Source organism: Strix aluco, chromosome 5 (genome assembly GCF_031877795.1).
Source record: "Strix aluco isolate bStrAlu1 chromosome 5, bStrAlu1.hap1, whole genome shotgun sequence".
NCBI lineage: Eukaryota > Metazoa > Chordata > Aves > Strigiformes > Strigidae > Strix > Strix aluco.
In genome coordinates, this window is record NC_133935.1 from 75555952 (window position 1) to 75575701 (window position 19750).

The 19750-nt window shown below is 40.6% G+C and overlaps 1 protein-coding gene across 3 annotated transcripts in view; it reads right to left on the reverse strand.

The window, feature by feature from the left end:
- The window catches only part of GSAP (gamma-secretase activating protein), a 48161-nt gene extending 35229 nt beyond the window's left edge, over positions 1-12932 (reverse strand). For all 3 annotated transcript variants that reach the window (XR_012623657.1, XM_074827862.1, XM_074827859.1), the window contains exons 1-9: positions 12771-12932; positions 9207-9280; positions 4661-4717; positions 3879-3948; positions 3405-3461; positions 3184-3272; positions 2723-2792; positions 1646-1692; positions 260-364 (exon numbers count right to left, since the gene is read on the reverse strand). Coding sequence is in view for 2 of the 3 variants with exons in the window: in XM_074827862.1 (XP_074683963.1) it covers positions 260-364; positions 1646-1692; positions 2723-2792; positions 3184-3272; positions 3405-3461; positions 3879-3948; positions 4661-4717; positions 9207-9280; positions 12771-12855 (654 nt within the window). In the remaining variant the exon portion in view is untranslated. The remainder of the gene's footprint in view (positions 1-259; positions 365-1645; positions 1693-2722; positions 2793-3183; positions 3273-3404; positions 3462-3878; positions 3949-4660; positions 4718-9206; positions 9281-12770) is intronic.
- Positions 12933-19750: the final 6818 nt, after the last annotated feature.

The window sequence follows — 19750 nt, forward strand, 5'->3', positions numbered from 1 at the left end:
AAAGACCTTTTTAAAGTCAAAGACTAACAAACCCACCCTTTTTTACAGAAAGCGCTGAGACCACCAGTCTTCTTGCAATTTACTATGCACAAATACCAGTTAAGGCAAGTCTGGCCTTTGCTTTAGTTTTATTTGAGGCAGGAACAAGACAGACTACTATAATGAAAACCAAATTCACACTATTATTACCCCACACACTCAAAATTTTACTGTCATGAGACAGGCAGGAACAAAACTACTAGAATGACTTTCATCTTACCTTTGGAACAATGTAGAAGAGCCTTTGTTCCATCATATCCCATTGTGCCCAAATGAGATCATCTGCAACTCTGGCTCTTGGAAGCTGACCTGAGTTTTGAATCACCTAAAAGGAAACAAAGAACATTAGAAGTCATCAAATAAAGATCTGTAACAATTGCACACATCCTGGGCTTCAAAGAGAAAAGCAATGACAGAAAAGGCGCAAATACTGAAGTGCTTGGAGGGAATATGCCACTTGTCAGCTGTACGAAGTCCACTTCTGTCATGTGCAAGGTGCTCAGTTTAAAGAGATCAGAAGCAGAGTTTTCAGGGTACACCTACTACCAAATATTTTGAGATTTCCTTGCTTGCAAGAAATTCACCACTCAAGCTGCTCAAAGTGAACAAAGAAAAACAGACTGCACTCTTCATCACAGAGAAGGAGAGGAGAACCCAGCTACATTAACTATTGAAGGAAGATGTGTTAGCTACAAAAGGGATTTCTGCCCAAACTCGCAGCTACATGATGTAGAGTACTGGCAGTAGGGAAAGGGCTAGAATTGTGGAAAACTGTTGGCATTGTATAAGTGCACTCTTGAAAGATGTAGGGAGGTTTCATGTCAACCAAAACAAATCTGTTTGTTAGAAGGACATCAGATTGATCTAGTTTTTCTGATGACACTCTTAGTCTTGGCTCCAGTACTGTAATCTAGTATACAAAACCCACCTGCTTTAAAAGCAATGATAAACTGAGAAAACCACGAAAGACTTCAAAGTGACTGAAAATCAGGACTTTTTCCTTCCAAGAGTGCATTTGTCTCCATAAAGTGAAACATCGGCTTTTGTGACACAATTCTTTACTGTATTAGATGTATGTTTATTAATAATAAGTAGTTTAAGCAAAACATTCACAATCTCTTGAAGATGAATTCATTTTGAAAACAGGAAAAAGAGATGAGGGGAAAAAGAGATTGGAACATTCACAGTACTTGGAGTGTATCTAAGTTTTATGTCTTTCGTTTGTTTACTTGTTTTTTAAATGAATGCTTTACTGGGACACACAGACTCCCAAAAGGCAAAGTTAGGAAGGTGATTCTGCAAATACTTTAAATGGTTTACATATATATATATATACACACACACACATACACTATGTTTACTCCCAACTTCAATGGAAGCATTCAGCAACAAACAAAAAAACAATAAGAAACTTTCCTCATAAATTACATGGTATACTGGTTTTTCAGCTTTGCGGTTAGCTGCATAAGTTGCCATACTATCAGTACTTTCTTTAACATACTCTGTGTTGCTTACGCATAAAACTACAAAACCAGCTATAATTACAGATATTTAAATTTTCAGTTAAAGCAAAACACCTCAAAACCCAAGATTTTTCAAGTCTTACCACTTTGTGTTCTTCTGCAACAACACGAATGTCAAACTGTTCAATATCTTTAAAACATATAAAAAAAATAATTAGAAACATACATTTTTATATGCTTTTATGCAGCTTATTAAACAATCTCACCTCTTAGAATGTTATAAAAACACATTAGGGCCAGGAAAGTTCAACTCGGTGTAAGAGGAAATCTGAACACAGGTGCCTCTGCAGAGACCTGTACTCTCTTCCCTTCCTGAGCCGAGGGTGGCCTCAGCCAAACCACCTCATGGAAACAGTTCTCTGCCCACATCAGCACAGCACCGTCACAAGAAGCGCTAACTGAAATATGCCAAACCAAGCCAAGGAGCAGACTTACAAAGAAAGAGCATGCAGAGCTGCCTGCCTGTGCCTGAGACTACACCCTAGCCCTGTTTCACTTCACAGAGTGAATACCACCTCACAGTCCTTTCCCACACAAAACTCCTAAAAGTTTTTGGTAGCTTGCTGGTGGGAAGGGTGCAGGATTCACTCAGCAGATGTTACAAATGTTTGTGATACAGTTCACAGCACTATGTGGAAGTCCAGCTACCTGAAGGTTGGTGTCTAGCTTAGCAGAGAAGATGGGCCTCTCCAAAAAGATGGGAAAAGTAATCTCAGTCTATAATAAGACTGAAAGACAAGAGGGATAAACAGCTTTTTCCAAGTGTCCACCTCTGTCCATTCCCTCCCATTAGATTAGGCTGAGCATGCAAAGTTACCCGAATCCAAGGAACTATTGTCCTATTCTTTTCCCACTTGTCACGCATTAAACCACAATCCATCTCTTATAGTCAACTGATCTGCCCTGAATTTATATAGGCAGCTATAAAAGTCTATTTTAGCTTTTTCAGAGATAGAGATAACTGATTAATGCATGAACTAAGCAAATAATTGCAGTCAAAGCTGGCCCTTCTGCTAACATTGAAAAATTCCCACTAAATTACAGTTTCTGAAAGACACACCTTTTTTTCTGTTTTTTAACAAAAGTCTACCAAAAATATAATCTATAATGATCATTTTAAAGTAAAAGAATTACAATGTATTTTCAAAATATGAACTCACATTTATCTTCTGAAACTAGCAAGAGGCGACTTTCTGTAGCAGTATTTCTGTCTTCAACTGGATAAAGAAACTATACAGAAAGTTTCACAAAAGTAAATAAATAACCAAAGCAGTTTAGAACACTTATCTAAAATGGGTTTTTTAGCTGGATATTTACATATTTTTAAATGAAGACAGGCAGGCTAATGATATTTAATTAATAAAAATAGCTATTATTAAAGACTAATAGTCACCAATCACTATAATTGCAAGCTTCAGGGGATTGAAGAGAAAAAAGTAGCCTTCATGTCAGAAAAATATTCTACATCAAACATTTTATGAAGTTTGTCATTTTTTTGTCCTATGAAGAAACATAGGCACACTGTTGCAAGATAACACCAGATATTTCTGCAGTCAGCCACTTTTTCTCTCTAGCACAGTGGATTAAAAAGGCTTATATATAGATTAGTTGAATAATTTACCTGCACTCGAACACAGCTGTCCACAGCCTTTAGGACTCTCACATTATTAATGGGTTGAATTTCAATTAGCAACGTTAAATACTTGGATACTGCAAAAAGAACACATTTTAGATAACATTTGGTTTTATACACAATTTTGTTTTCTAAACAGAAATTACATGGGGAAAAAAGCAAAAGGGTACAGTATTTCTAACTGTATTAAAACAATCCACTTGTAGTACCTGACTGTAATAGCCGACTTACTCTTGCTTCCTCTGTATATTGACGGAAGCTGACAGCTAAAGAAAAAAACCAAAAAACACAACCACAGTGAGCATGCATATTTGATATTAATCTCATTAAACATTCTTGAACAGCAAGCATCAGAATTTTTTTTACCAAAAACATTTACGTTAAAGGAACAACAGAAGCTCTTCTAGATGTAGGAGGCATGTATAAATGCAGGAGGGGGAAGTGAACAAAGCGTCAGTGTGTCTCAGATTTTTCTTTTAATAAAACACAATATTGTTAGAGCTGTCTCTTTATGTTGTTACCTAGATTATTTGGTGATGGATCCACTGAAATACATAAACTGCTACGGGCAACATATGGGTCAAAATAGATTTAAGTAATTCTAGACACAAATGTATCATCCTACTAAACTAAATCATCTTTACCGTGACACAAAAAAATTTAATGATAAAACACATATTTACCCAATAATGTCCTTTCGTTGTTGACTGAACAACTGATTATGCGTAGATCCCTCTCAAACATATAGAGATGCTATAGAGAAACACATTAATGCTAATAAATTATTTTTTTAACTATATAAAGAAAACCATCTAATTACTCCTCCTTAGGAAAACACTGCTGACCAGTACACCATTTTTATTTTTAAAGCAAATCATTTCACAGCCAGAAGAACCATATTTCAAGCCTGAATTGCATCACTTCTCCTTTTTCTCATTTGTTTGTTTCTTACTGGTTCTTTTGAGCAGCATATTCCCACTAGAGCAGCACAGCAGACCTTTATGTAAATACGAAATTTCACCCATTTCATACTGTTATGGACACACCTGCAAAGGCCTGTTATCATGATTCCAGCCACTGAATTGCACTACATTCAGTTTTAGAATAATTTCTTACAAACTGTAGCACCAAAGAGACTGAGGATGCACATATAACAACTAAACTCCAAAACATTCACCTCTTAGCACACTTATTCAGTGTGAAGAGAAGCAGAAAGGGCGTGAATTGGTTGTTCAGAAAGAAAGATTGCAGACATGATGCTTTAGTACTCCCAAGTCATTCAGATATTCTGAAATGTTCTGCATCTTAATACTACACAGCATCATTCAAATACCTTCTCTGGTCTCTCTTTTGTCTCAAACAAGCGTATACTCCTTAAGGACGTAACATACCATGTTGCAAAGCATCAAAATCTGAAACACAACAGCGCTGTCTTCACCAGGGAAAAGCCTGGTATTACTCTCACCTCATTTTGTTTAGTTTGAAGATCGTACGATCCAATGTGAGTATTTCTCTGATTTCCCTATGGATGAAAACAAATTAGCACCGGCAGTGTAAATATATACAAAGTTAAACACTGGGGGTTTTTTACCTCCCTCCCTCTCCTCTCCCCCACCCCTTGACACACATCCCCACACACTTCCCTGTCCTATAAACAAGCAGTTAATTATCTAATTCCAAGAAAGCTAGGCAAGAAGGAGATTTTTTTTTTTTTCCTTTTAAAACCAACATATGGGATAAGGCTGAGATGTGGCCAATCCACAGTCCACAAGGCATTGCATAAGCCAAGCGCCTCTCTCACTTCAGTTCTAAAGTGGTTTTAGTTATAGGCAGTAGGGGCAGGAAGAGAGATGTCTGTACAAGAATGAAAGGGGATGCTATGGCCCCTGGAAGATTTAAGGCTGGTATTCCAAACTTCACCAACACGGTGGGTCATTGCTCCACAAGGGAGCACAGAAGCATCAAACATCACCAAACACATCTTTCAGTGACCTGGCTGCAGGCTGGAGAAAGGATTTCAGCTCTGCCTTAGGAAATGATTGTTTGAAGGCTAAATACATTTCACAAGCTCAGATGACACCATTAGCCTGCTGCCTTTGAAAAGAAACATAATACACATCCTTTCTAGCTTATTGATAATAACGTACAATGGTTTTGTTTGGGGCACTTCTAAGACTATACAAATCAAAACTTTTCTTCTTGGTAATTTTTACCATGCTTTAAATTTTCAACATATTTTTAAAAAAAGTAAAATAAATTCTGCTTGGCAGCATATATTGTACATCAAATCAAGCTGAAGTCCATTAATGTACTCTAAGGTATAGGCACTGAATTGCTAAACTGTTGAAATGAAATGCAGCCACATAGGCTTGTACTCAAACAGTGAGCATCATTGTTTTAACTACAGCTTGGGGGGAGAGGGGAGAAATCTGTGGTTATTTACGAAGTTACAGCATCTTGCTTTGTGAAGTTAAAACAAAAGCCTGAGTATTCTCTTCCTAAGGGGTCTGCTTCTGAGTGTCTCATTATTGTTGTGGCAATGACAAAAGTCTTTGACTTCTGACTTAAACAAGGAAAACAAAATGTCTTTATATTAAGATACAGGCTTCAGGCCTCCTAATTTAAGGTTAAGCAAGTGCTTTCACAAATGACCGTTCTTTCCAAGTGTGTCTGAAATGCTAACAGCTTCTGTACTTAGCTACTGAAAAATATACAAGACTGGTAACAGAACTACATCAGTGTTCCTATCTGCACGTAAGCCAAGACACTTGTTTTCATGTTTACTCTAAAGATTCTTGTATTGAATTGCAAAACACAAGCACTGACACTAGAATTCACTTGTTAAAAACATCTTCCTTTACACCAACTATCAATGTCATAAAAGACAGACACTGTCAAAACTACAGTACAATGTAATACTCTAAAATAAGCTTTGAAAATAAAGCTCATTCTCCACCTTCTCCTGATTTCATGCAGAATGCACTTGATTTTCTTACACTTAGCAAGATGAATGTTGTTTTCTATTTGTATCTATTAGGAAACAAGCCAGGGCAGCTCAGTTTAGTTTACATCCTTGTTTGTGCACTATCGTCACTGACAATGTCACAACTGAAGTTTGCTGCTCTAAAACCAACGGGAAAGGCTGACAGACATATAGCTGTGTCTTGCAAAAGTGGCAGCTCGTTAGTTATAAATAGTTTATCATGAAGGTGGGAGAGAGAAAGAAAGAAAAATAGATGTTAAACTGCCTTAACAATTCAGTAAAATCTGTAGTTTGTTAGAAGCTGTAATTACATTGTGTTTTCTCCAATGTAAGTTTAAGGAAACAGGACTAACTGCAGACACTAAAAGGAGTCTGTTTTCCTCAGGTAAGCTTTCCAGTGTGATGATGTAATTAGCTGAACACAATAGCAAAGCACACAGAATACTTACATTTCAGAACAAGTTTGTAAACATTTAAAAGAAGTGTCAAATTGGGGCCTAAAACTACTTGCCATTCGCTAAGATGCATATACCAAGACTTTTTTTTCTTCTACGTGAATATGAATGGATACTCCTCTTAAAAGGTTTGCAGAAATCTCCAGAACCACAGAACTATACCCATACATTGTCAACAGACTGTTTCAGAAAGAGAAACATTTGGAATGAACCCTTGCTAAGTCAGTAGTGTAAAAAGTGTAAAAAGACAGACACACAATACGCCCAACACTTGCTGTTTCTTAGCTTTCTACTCTTGAAAGGGGGGGAAAAAAAATTCAGTCCTGCTTTAAAGTATTACAGTCCCAAAGTGTGACTGCAGCTGACACAGACATAACTAATTTAACAAAAGCACAGACATCAGGAGAGGTGGAGCGTTAGCAGCTCAGGACCCAGCCTGTTCAGGACACCAGGTGAGGGCTATGCAGCTACATCCTGGGCCACCACACGTGCTCCTATCTATATACAAGCCACCTAGACAAATGTGAACTTTGGAGCAGACATACCCACATGTTCTTATCACGTACACAGACAACTGCAGATGTACTGACTCCCACTGACATCAATAGCACCTAAGCGGGTACCAACACTTTCAGCTGGTGAGCAGAATTTTTATTGATTCAAGAAAGAAAGGTGTACCATACACTATGAACAACTTCTCTCTGGAAAAAGCATCATATATTTAATGCAATATCACCTTAAGACACATTTGTTCTTTGTGAGAAAACTCCAGGAATTATCTTCCAGTTTGCCCACTAACAAGTATAAAATCACTTATAGTAGAAGCAAACAAAATATGTCAGCATCCTTCCCAATAGAGGAATAAATAGATGATGGTTCTTCAGCAGGCTGACTCAGGAAAAAAAGCTTGAACTACTTTATCATGGTAAGAGAACAGGAAGAGAAGCAGCATCAGCATCTCCTTCGGGATAGCATTTGAGAGGTGAAAACTGCAGCACTGCTGTGCAGTTTCCTAGTTGCAGTTCTCAGGCTTGGTCATCCAGCCATTCCTACCACACAGGTGGCAGAGGTCACTTTATTCCCAAAATTAAGAAAGAGAAACTACTAGTGAACATTTTCAGTGACTTCCTATTTACCCCTAGGTTTGGGGAACTAAGCCTAGGTGTTTAAATCCTCCTGAGAGCCACTGGCCTATTCAGTCAGTGGAGTCTAGTGGGTATTTGTCCACCTCCTCCACCTCACACACCTCTTTCTGAAGTACAGGCTACAAGTGGCCAGTTCTCTAAACTCCACCAACTCTTTTGACCAGATCCCTACTGACTACAATGGGAGCTCAGTCACCTAGCACGAAGGCAGACACCTATGTTTAGATGTGTGAACCTTGAGCTACAACTCATCCCTGGGGCCAGTTGCAAGAGCCTGAACAGCATACAAGGCACTTGGACTCCACTGCCAGAAGCCCAAAAAAGCTTACTGTGAGATTCCACAGATGCTAGAAAGCAGCAACATCACACATATACAGTACCAGATCTCCTGTTGGGAGCTAGATGAGTTACTTTCATTAAGTCTTTCTAGAGTTTTGAGCAATGAAAAAAACCCAAACTTGACACATTCTTTAGCGTTGTTTTTATGGTTACTGTTGTCTTGTACAGACTCCCCTCCCTATGCTCATACTAAAGGAAACATCCACCCACAGTTGAAATGTATTATACCTTGATGAAGGCCTCGCCTCTTCCCTTAACCCTAGGGAAGCTGGAGAGTTTTAGCATTGTTGAGCCAGAGGGGAATGAAAGGCAGTCCTATTCTACCTGAGTCTGCTACCTCCAATCTGTAGGCTGCAAGAACCAAGATCTTCCAGAATCCAGCTGGGTCTAAAAATTTCTACAAGATGCACAGACAAGAAGCACAGCTTCTCTCATCGAGGGGAAACCTTCTCAAACCATTTAAAAATCTCTTGGAACTACAGGTGTTTCAACCTAAAAGCTATACATATGCCATGGAGAGCAGAATCCTACATTAAAAAAGATAGCTCTAGATACTTGAAGACATCAAATAAACAATGGTTACTTCAGACTACTTGCAATAAAATGCTATAGATGAACCTTAAAGTAACAAAGAAGAAAGGCAGAAGCACAATTAAAGTTAGATGAATGGCATCTTAACATATATATTGGTAGGAGGAACTATTTAACTAAAAAGCAGTGCACATGAATTTAATAGTCAGACTTCCCTGAGAAATTCTGAGGGTGAAAGAATGTGCTGCTTACAAAGAGTTTATCTCTTAAAGAAATTGCATTTCATTCAGGGTGAGATTCCGGCCCTTCAAAAAAGTCAACAGAAAAAACCCTATGGATTTAATTAGGTCAGTACTTCACTCTCCATTTCAACATTCTTAATCTTCATCTGGAGACAAGTATTTTCCCATTGCCCAACCCCTAAGTTGTAATCAGTCAAGTTTTCATGTTCTAACCCTCACCACAAAGGGTTACTCACTACAAGGACTCAATTAGGCATAGACACACATACAGTGTTATTCTCTGCTATATTTTTATTAAGTTACGAGACAGACTTACCTTCCAGGTATAAATAATTTTTCCATTTCTTTCAACATTTACAACATAGAGTGCTGATGAATTCTCGGAAGTATCTGAAATGATAAGTATCAAAAGGCACAGGATTTTCATTTGAGCTGGTTCACTATACAACTTATGCATGCTTTAAGCAAAGATACTAAATATATTTTTACATATGAATACTTCTTTGTATATGCCAAAATTACTCCCTTTGGGAGAGAGTATTTCTTACATCATGATTTAAACCTGATAAACTTCAGCACAAAACAGTTAAGGGGTTTCAAAACACACAGGAAAGAATTATTTACGTAACCCCCTGACCTTTTGTTATAATTCTGATTCTAATGGCCACTACCTTTTGAAATGAAAATGGAATGTGCCTTTTCACTATCTTCCGTTCACAGAAAAAAAAAAAAATTGCATTTATTCATTATACACAACATGGGGTTCAAACAGTTATGTTGCACTCCAATCCTCAGAAGCTACAGGGAGGCAGAACTAGCCTGAGGAAAGTGTCACTTGCTCCCACCTGCCCCTTCAGCATCCCAAAGAAATGCCTGGAAATAAACTACATCTTTAAAGATCAATTCTGCAACAACACCACCGCTCACCCACCCCCCTCACTCCCAAAAAAGCAATCCCACCCAAACCCCAAGAACGACAAGATTAAACACCATATATATATATATGCAACATACCTACAGTACAAGAGAATTAAGCAATGCAGGACAAGAGATATGATGCAGGGTATGAATAAAAGGGAAACAGATGAGCAGGAAGCTAGGATGGTCACAGAAAAGAAAAGCGCATCTGGACAAAGCAGCACAAAATAAAAAGTAAAGGAAAATACCAGAAAAAAAGATAAAGTATCATACTCAAGGCAACAAAAATGCATGCTTTCCTGATGCTGCTTTTCAGTTTTCTAATCACTGCTGTCACCAAAAATGTGTTTATCTCAGATGGAACGTCCACTAAAAGTATAAATTTTGCCCTTAATAAGGTTGACAGCTGCATGATTGGTACCAGCTTTAAGATAAAGGTAGCCTGTGGTTCAGTAAACATCAATGAAAAGAATTCTCCACAACTCCCGGCACTTAGTCTAGTTCAACACTAGTTACTTTGCAGTTATCATGAAGGAAGACATGTGAAACTTAGTTTCACAAGGCTGACATTATAAACTGGCTTGTACAGTTTGCAGTGATAAGAAAAAAACCTTTTTACAAGTATTATCAGAAGGAAATAAAGTCTGTATTTTGTTGTGGAAGGCCAATGAAAATCTCTAGTGTACATTTAATAACTCATCACTTTCTACCGGTTTCATATCACTCAAAGTACACTACAATACCACCACATTAGGGCTAGCTGGTGACGACTGAGAAAGTCTCAAATAACCATATATTCTGCTCTTCTTTTAGTGGAAACTTCCGGTAATTTAACCACCACCTCCATCTTTCAAGATGAGTACTACAGTCTCCACACTTCTCTCTCATACACTACTTCCTCAGAACCAAATTTAAGCTAGAGAAGAAGGTCCACAAGAAATCTCCTAGTCAATGAATTTACCAAACACAGAGATCTTAAAGGTGTTGAAAAACTTCTGCATCAAAAATGAGTTTCATGTCACTGAACATTGTCGGGGGGGTATGGGGCCAAAGAAGTGGCAATCATCTCTGCCCTTGTGAAGTCCTGCAGTAAAACTTTGCATGTAGAACTACAACTTCTTCCTCATCCCACAGCTTAGAACAGCAGATGAAGGACTGCAAAATAGCCAACCCAACCTGCCTGCCCAGCAAACAACTCTTATCAACATACTCAGAATGCAGTGTTTGATTTCCTGAAGGCCATTATATGCAGCTCATACAAAAATAAGTGGAATAAAGAGAACAAGGCTGGTTCTCTTTACGTGCCTCTCCCCTGCCATCATCATAGCTGCTCCCAGCTCTCATGCAATTACAAATTCTCACATGGTATCAAAGGTTTTCAGGTCCTCAGAAAAGAAAATAATAAATATGAGTAACATCTGAAACCACTGACACAAAAGTACCATGACTCCTAAAAATTACTTGCTTTCTGTGAATAGGTATTTCTTTGATGTTTAAATGAATATTTTCAAAGTCCTGCCTCCCACCTTCACAGTCCTAACCCAACAGCACTACACCAGGTGAAAAGTCAGTATACACAAACAAAAGTTGAAATGCAATGCAGCAATGTTGGTATCTGATCAGATGCACCTTCCAACCTAGATTCTTCGGATTCTGTATTACCAGAGGCATTTACTGAACAAAGAGTCTGTATTACATTTTAAAAAGCTGAATACGGTTGTCCCTTTCCCAAACACAAGTCAGCACCATCTTGAGATCGTCATGACATAAATGCATAGGTTGACTCACTGAATTCATCACAAACTGATAAATTCATAGCCAAATTGATTATGCATGGAGAATTTCAGAATTTTACCTCAAATCCCTTCAGTACGCCCTTCAACAGTGGTTCAGTAAACTAGTACATGTGAAATAATTTTTAACAGATTTTTTAACTGATGGCTTGGTAAGTAATTTTCTTCTATAAAACCAAGAAATCTGACACTTTCTTGTTTACCTCCAAACAAGTTCTTATGTTTGATAACATCCCTCAATGTGGGAAGCAAATTAACTATTTGGAATTAATTGAAAACAAGCAAAGGACCTGAGGTTTCAAGTTCATCACACGGTGCATTAGTGATCATCTATTTGTACGGAAGTAGTAATTATTATTTTTTTTCAGACTAAGGTTTCCATCAGTTTCAGGAGCCAGCTGCCCTGTCAATGAATGAGAACAAACACAAGCAAAAAACCACAGGGCCAAGAATACAGGGGGGTCATTCTTTTTTCCAACCACAACATCAAGCACTCGCAGCGTAGCGTTGGCTATTGCAAGCTGCTGTGACAGCTCACACGTTGCCTAATTTTAACCAGCACTCATTTACCACATAGACAGGAGTGTTTGGGTTGTCTTGGTTTTTTTTTTTTTCCTCTGAGAAAGGGGAGTAGTGTGGGAGAGGGAGTCATGCTAAAAGCCTTTTTGGGGAGGAAAAAAATAAACACCCAAACGTGTTTGGGTTTTTTGGCAGAAGAGATAATAGAATCAAGCTGTGCAGTGCAGACGTGCAGAAGTGCTTCCCGCATGTGAGAACCTCCTTGAAGACACCAAACTTCCCCGCCTCAAGCACCCCGGCCACCGGCACCGGAGGGGCGACCCCCCCGCGGACACGCGGCCGGGGGCGGGCGCAGCTCGCTGCTCTGGGCCCGGCCGAGGAGGGCAGCGGCCGCTCCCCCCGCCCTGCTCCGGATGAGGGAACCCCTCCGCGACCGGAGGCGGCGCGGCCCAGGGCGCAGGCCCCGGGGGTCTCGCCTCAGGTCCGGCCCCTCGGCCCGCGGGAAAGCGCAGCGCACGGAGGCGGCCGAGAGCGGGCGGGCGGCCGGAGTGAGGGTGGGGGCTCTCCTCGGCCCTCCCCAGGGAGCGCGGGAGCGGGCGGCCCCGCCGCAGCGGAGTCCGCCGGTGCAGCGCCACCCGCCGCGGCGTTACCTAGAGCCGCAGCCCAACCCCGCGCCGCCAGCCAGGGGACCACATCCCTCTGCAGGTCAAACTCGGCTACCAGGTGAAGCAGCATAGCGCCCTCCGCTCGCCCCGGCCCGCCGGGGACGCGGGGCTGCCGCTAGCCTAGACCAGCGCGGCCCCGCTCCGCTCCGGCCGCCGGAGCGCCCCGCCCCACCGCACCGGCTCCGGCTGCCTCCGCGCCCATTGGGCACGGCGGATGTCACTCAGCTGGCGACGGCGCGGAGTGGCTGGGTGCGCTCCCGCCTCCCTCCGCCCCCCTCAGCCGGTGGCGGGGCGGGGAGGGGCGCGCTGGGCTCGGCTCGCTGAGGGGTTCCGGCGGGGCCGGTCCCACGCCGGGGCCTGGCGGTCTTCCGCTTCCTACCGGGGGACGGGAGCAGCGGGGTCAGTGCCCCGGAGCGTCGCCACAGGGTGCAGCCTGCGTGCAGGTGATCAGGGGGAGCCTCAGGTGGACCCGAAGGCCCTCGTTTGCCTCTCGGAGCTGGCGCGCAGGCTGCTCCCGAGGCCGGCCGTTAGAAGGGGTCATCCTTCTCGAAGCTCACTCACAGTGTGACTCAAGTGTGTTAAACAGTTGCCCGTGGTGAGGTCTGGTGTCCACTGATCAGAAGGCCACAGTCATCTGTTACTCTCCTCACATCCCCACTGGAAGTGTTAGGTGTTTTCCAGAATGTCAGAAAGTGTCCCTGTTTTCTGAGGTGATGCGCTCTGAAATTGCTTGTTGAATAGATCGAGTCTCTCTGTGCAAACCGCTTTGGGAGATCTCAAGGATGTCCTTTCAGACTAGGTCTGGCCTGATGCTGCTTTTCATCTGTCTACTAGCAAAGAAGGTAAAGCTTAGTGTAGCCTTAGGGTTTTTTGTGGTTTGTTTGCTTGGGTTTTTTTTTAGCTTTTGAAAGTGTAGCACTGGTAAGATGCTACTCCATGGCTATCTATAGCCTGCCTGTAATTACCATTTCCCTTCCGACATGCGCTGCCTGATGTCAGCCAGCTAAAAGTAGCATAAAAGTGGATAGGCGTAAGGGCACACACCAAGCTAGACATACGTCGAGTACAGAACAGCTTGAGCCTGTTCTAAGAGGTAATCCAGTACCAAGTTTTTTCCCCTCATTGCTAAGCTTTGGAGCTATATAAAGACCAGATGAGAATCAGGTATGTCTGCAAAGTGAGGATGAAAGGCAAGTTGACGATCGAAATGCAAAGCAGACATATGCTTTCTCTCAAACTCCATATTGCAAACTTTTACAATTTTATCACAAGTTTCATAATCAGCATTCTTCTTAAAGCTCCTTGGATCAAGTGATTGTGCAAGAATTTCAGCTTATATGTTCACTGTTGTGAAATAAAGCTTGAAAAGGTGACTGGAATATTTATTTCAAAGACAAAAGTAGAAAACAGAACAAAGGTCCAAAATGGATGCATTTTTTAAGAGATGAGGTGGGACTAATACATGATTATGAGTATTTGGGAATGACACAACTGGAGAAGCAAGCAAAGGAGAGAAACGAAGCCAATGAAATGGCTGATTCTGTAAGTATTTGCAAAAAGGAAAATTTTCACATGGAGAAAATCTCCCGTGCCCAGGGCTATAGAGTGCATTTAAGGCCAGGATGAGGCCAACTGGCACAATTTTTGCTTTTGCTGTAAAGCAAAACAAAAAGAAATGTGGAGATGGGTAACAAAGAGTCTGCCTGTAATAGCGGGCACTCCAAATGTGAAAGGAAAAGAAAGAAAACTAAATATAGCTGCCTAGTTTGATGGTTCTGCATTTGAAAAAAGAACCCAAACAAAACAAAACAACTGTCATTGTTCTTTTGTTTCAAAATTAACCATGTCACTTACAATTCTTGAAAGAGAGCCTGCATAACTGATGATGAGTTATTCTGTAATATTTACAGACTGAGAATCATATGACAATGCTGTTCCTCTAGAGTATCTTACACAATATGTGAAAGGCCTTTTGGACAGTAGGAGCTGCATGGAGTTAACCAGAGCAACTCTTGGCTCTGCCATAGAACTTAAGCTGGTTAACATGATTAAAGGAAATTGGAAATATTCTTAGATGGTGTGAGCTGGCGAGTAGGTACGCAGACAGGTGGGTGTGAAGGAGATCCGTTCACTCGTGGTCTGTGCATAGGATCCATTCTCCAGTCCATATTCGGGAAAGGACTGGAAGAGTTTGTACAAGTAGAAGACTTCATGGTCAGCTGTGCAGTAGGAAAAAGCTTTCTCATTGAGAAAATAGTTAACCACAAAATTTCCCCTTGGATTGTGTTTTCACTGCAAAGGACTCTTCATTATTTTTGTATGCCAAATATGTTTGCATTATCTCACTGAAGTTTATAAATATGCTTTCTCAAGACTCCTGGCATAGAGTGGGACCTGACCTCCAGTGCACCATCCCAGGAACTTGGAAGCTTCTCTGATATTAGTCCCTGAAACTGAGGCAAGAGAAATTCTCTCAGAAGTTTCCTTATCTTTCCAATGAGAAGAAGGAAGTGGTAGCTTGACAGATGAAGAGATCTGAGAAACAGAAAGGGATGAGGCGATTCATGATGACTATCAGGGTTTAGAGGTACAGAAACATAAGAGCAACCACATAGAGCTGGGGAAGATGGTACCAGCAGGAGCTGAGGGAATTGGTAGCAGCAAAGAGCCAGAACAGAAGGGAATGAGGAAGAGGGCATCTGGACAGACAAGACAAAGGTTTATAACCCATGTAAAACTGAAGTCAGTCTTCCCAGAATTGAAGTCAGGATTCCTAAGTTTCTCTGTTGTCCAGCAAATGATTTGAAATCCACTATTTTCCAGTGGCTTATCCATATAAAAAGACAAGATACTACTTCTGCTAGTTTCTTTGGTTCAAGTGGTAAAGGTTTCCTTGTGACTCTTAAAGATCCAAAACTGCTGATGACCCTTGGGAATGTAGTTATGATTCGATGGTGTAATCTCTGCTTTCTCAAAAAATCACACACAATTATATGTAAAAATGACAATAAAACCACTTCTGGTTTAGGTAACAGTCTCATTTGTTGTATCTTCTTTAATTTCCAAAATGTAATCCATGAAGGAAAGGGGAATCTTAAGGAAAATGGACTGTATACTACAAGATGAATGATATTTCAAAGAGAAATAATTAAGCTTGTATAAACCATGCTTTTCTGGCCATTTTTTATTTTTGAGAGCCTAGTTTACAGTCATGATATACATTAGGATTACATATATCCGCATTCAGTTGCCAAAAATATATTTAAGAGAAAGCAGATGGTTTGCCTGCCTGTTTGTGTGTTTATATAGTACAGAGGAAATACTCCCAATCAAATAAAGGAGGTTCACAGTAAATGGAGAAAGTGATGCATTTTCTGAATTGATTAGCTTTAGCAGTCAGACTTTTAAAATTATCACAGGAAACATCATAAAATGCTGACAATTGATGTCAGCGTTAACCTTAAAATGAAACTCGAATGCCTATTTACTAACATGTACAAGATACCCATCTTTCAAGAAACAACAGACAATCGCAGATTTGGGGCTGTACAGTCCTACACTTAAGGAACAAGAAAACAGTCTCTCATAAGAATTTGCAATGCCACGAAGAAAACTTAATCCACTGCTGCTTTTTCTCTGCGAGATACCACTAACTAAGTGTTTGGTACAGCCTCCATCACCCGAATAGCACCTAATACTTTGAAGTAGGATGGGGTTTCTTCTTTCTCTTCCTCTGTTCCCATTGTTACAACTGTAAAAAACAATTCACAGATTTAGAGTTTGCTATGTAAAACTCATTATTCCCTGAGCTGTCAGCCTGGCTGTGCACATTAGAGGCCATCTCTACAGGCCCAGAAATCCAGGTTGAATTCCTAGAAGCACAACACATTCCTCAGAAACCACAAAGCTGACTCATTCAGAGTACGTCACGTAATAACTCAGCACAGTGTATCATGCCACCTCGATCCTGATGCATGAAATTAAAAGCTTGATGCAAAAGACATAAGGATCTAAAAAACCCCTTATACTTTCTTCAGCAGGCTTTGAATTAAGACGAGGGCCTGATGTATTCTTGATAACATCTGCCAGCTTTGCTAGATGGAGAAAGAAGCTCTTGGTTTAAAAAAAAACAACCTAAATTCTTATCTCTGCCAAGTGAAATTAATGTTATAACCCATTTCTGACTTTTGCTTCCTTTTTACTTGCACCATGAAACCAAACCATGAATTTCACTTTCTATTTATACTCAGTTTCCTTTTCTGATTATCACGCTCACTTAGTTTGGTTTTCTAGAGCCAGGCTGAAGCTGTGTGCAGGCACACAAGCTGATCCCAATGGAGCAACCTCCAGGATAGGCATGTGAAACTAAAGCTCTTAGAAAAAATGACAGATTAAATTTTTCTATCTTTTTTTACCAATAATCTGTTCCAGCCTTAGTAATGGGATAGGATCTCCCTTGAGTTTTCAGCTGGAGTGGGTCTTGACCATAGACAGGCAAATCATCAGAAAGCAGTGGTGGCCCTACTGATCACATTGTAACCAGCGCCAGCATTTTTTTACCAATAACAACAATTTTTGTGCTAATTGCATATGTGCCTATCATCCCTTTTCAAACAGTTCATGTGGCAGGAATTACAAAATCATACCATGAAATAAGTGTGGGGCTGATGTGGCATTGCCCCCTGTCCTGGCATTGACAGGTGTAACATGCTTTTCAGCTCTCTCAACAGAATAAAGCTTCGTTCATGGAAGAAAACATACGGAGCCATAAATTGTCAATGTTTTCTTCATCAGGAAATTATACTTAAGACTTCTTATGAAGAATGAATATCTGAAATAATTATTTAAGCACATGACAGCCTGGCAAACAGCTCATGACTTCTTTGGGAAATGCTGCTTACTGAGGGCAGCGTCTTTTCCCGCCATTCTAGCAACAGAGGGTTTATTGTGATCATGTCTAGACAGTTGTTTCCTTGAAGAATGTTTTCAGCCAGTCAAATACAAAATATATAAATAAATTGTTTTCCTTAAGGAGGTAGTCAATATGTTTATTAAACCCTCTAGGAAACACAAATAAGATGCAATTAGAAATCAATATTTTGATAGTAAAAATAAAGTCTGTGATTCAAGGGTGGTAAAGTAAAATACCTTTATTTCAGTGTGTGAGAATAACATTTTTTCAGTATCTTTAATCACAGATTTCAACATAAATAGTAGTAGTTTCACTGAAGTCAGTCAGCATCTGTTACAGATGCCAGTGCTTTATGGACATGTTTTTCTATGCTTTGTTTAATAATTAATCATAGGAAATAGTCTTTTAACTACTAAGGAAAAAATTCCATCTTGCTATTAATGCTCATATTGAACAGCACCTTTTTTAAAATAGCTTCATTTAAGGCAATACCATGCTCAAGCCAATAACATATTTCAAGTCAACGAGGCTTCTGAAACAATTAAGGTATTCCTCAAAGCAAGGGAGGGGAAGAGAAGGGGACCTAACGAAGTCCCTGACTGTCGTCCAAGTGGCCTTTTTGTTTCCGCCCGTTCTCGCTCCATGGCCCAGGCTCTGAGGCTCCTTTGTTCTTTCCACAGGCTAACCCCTGCTAGTGCGGAGGAAAGCTCTCTGAGCCCACACTGTCTCAACAGCTGTTGAAGGAGATCTTTGCTCTGTTTATTCTTCCAGCTACAGCCTCATCAGGACTCATCAGTAGTGTTTAGAAACTTGCCCTTTTTTCCTTTGTGATCTTTCAGTTTTGACTTCATTTTGCATTGCAAGAGGACAGTGTCAATACTCTGCAACAGACTTGCAACTCTTTCGGGAACAGATATAATAACGCATTTATCAGCGGAACAATTCCAATGTCTTTCACTTTTAAGGTGTCTTTTCATTTTCATTGTCATTTTTATTGTAAAATATAAAAGAAATATTTAGCACAAATGCATTCCTTTGACATGTAAGGCTACAGCATGGTAGCGTGGTGACTGCAGACAGGGACAGCAGAGGATGAACTCATCAGCTGAATTTTGTCTCATTGATCTTCAGCTGTTTTGAAACCAGGGTTCTAGTGTGAGTTCTTTGTATAGGTTCCTGCTAGTTAATGAAGAAAGATAAGAGCTCCAGAGGGTAATTGATACAACCTGGTTTTGGCACTTACTTTATGATGCATTTTGTTCAAGTCTGGATGCTGGGTCTCCTGTCCCCTCCCATCTGCTGTCATGCCTACAAGAATGTGCAGCTGGAGGCCTGGAGGAAAGTGGGATTGTCCTTTTCTGTGTCTGCCTCCAATTAGATCACATACAATGTAATATGGAAAGGCACCCTGAGGGTGTGGTTTGACGAGCAGCTGATCTAACAAGTCATGACTGTTGAAAGGATGGTCCCAGACATCCTTCCCTTCTCATTTTTTTCTCCCTGCCCTCATCCTGAGGTCACCCAGCCTCTTTGTTTGCCAGCTCTGCTGCACATCTGACACCTCTGTGATCCAGCTCTACTTGCTAACCCACTAAAACCTATTTACTTTTTTTTTAATGGTTTAATTTTCTGTCACGTTATGAAGGTGTCTCTGGTCACAGAAAGCTTTTACAAATGTCACAGCCATTGCAAAGGGAAGTGGTGGTAGTGTGCAGCTGGCAGCAGGGAGGGGAACAGAAGAATAGAAGAAGACCCCCCTGTACTGGTAGCAGTGAAGTGTTCGACCCAATCCAATTGAAGAATAACCTTGAGGGCAAAATGGAGGGGATGGGAGAGCTACCAATCAAGTTTACTGAACCCTTATGTCAACAAAAGTGAAGATACTCCACAGAACTGGAAACAAGTCACTCATGCTGGGAAAAGGGCCTTGGGGAAACTGCTTTTCCCGATGTTGGTACTCAGTTAGGCCAGTTTAAGTTTGTGCCAAACTATAGCCTTAGGATGGGGTTAGTTGTCCATGGAGGCATCTGCTTTTCTCAACTTACAGTAAAAG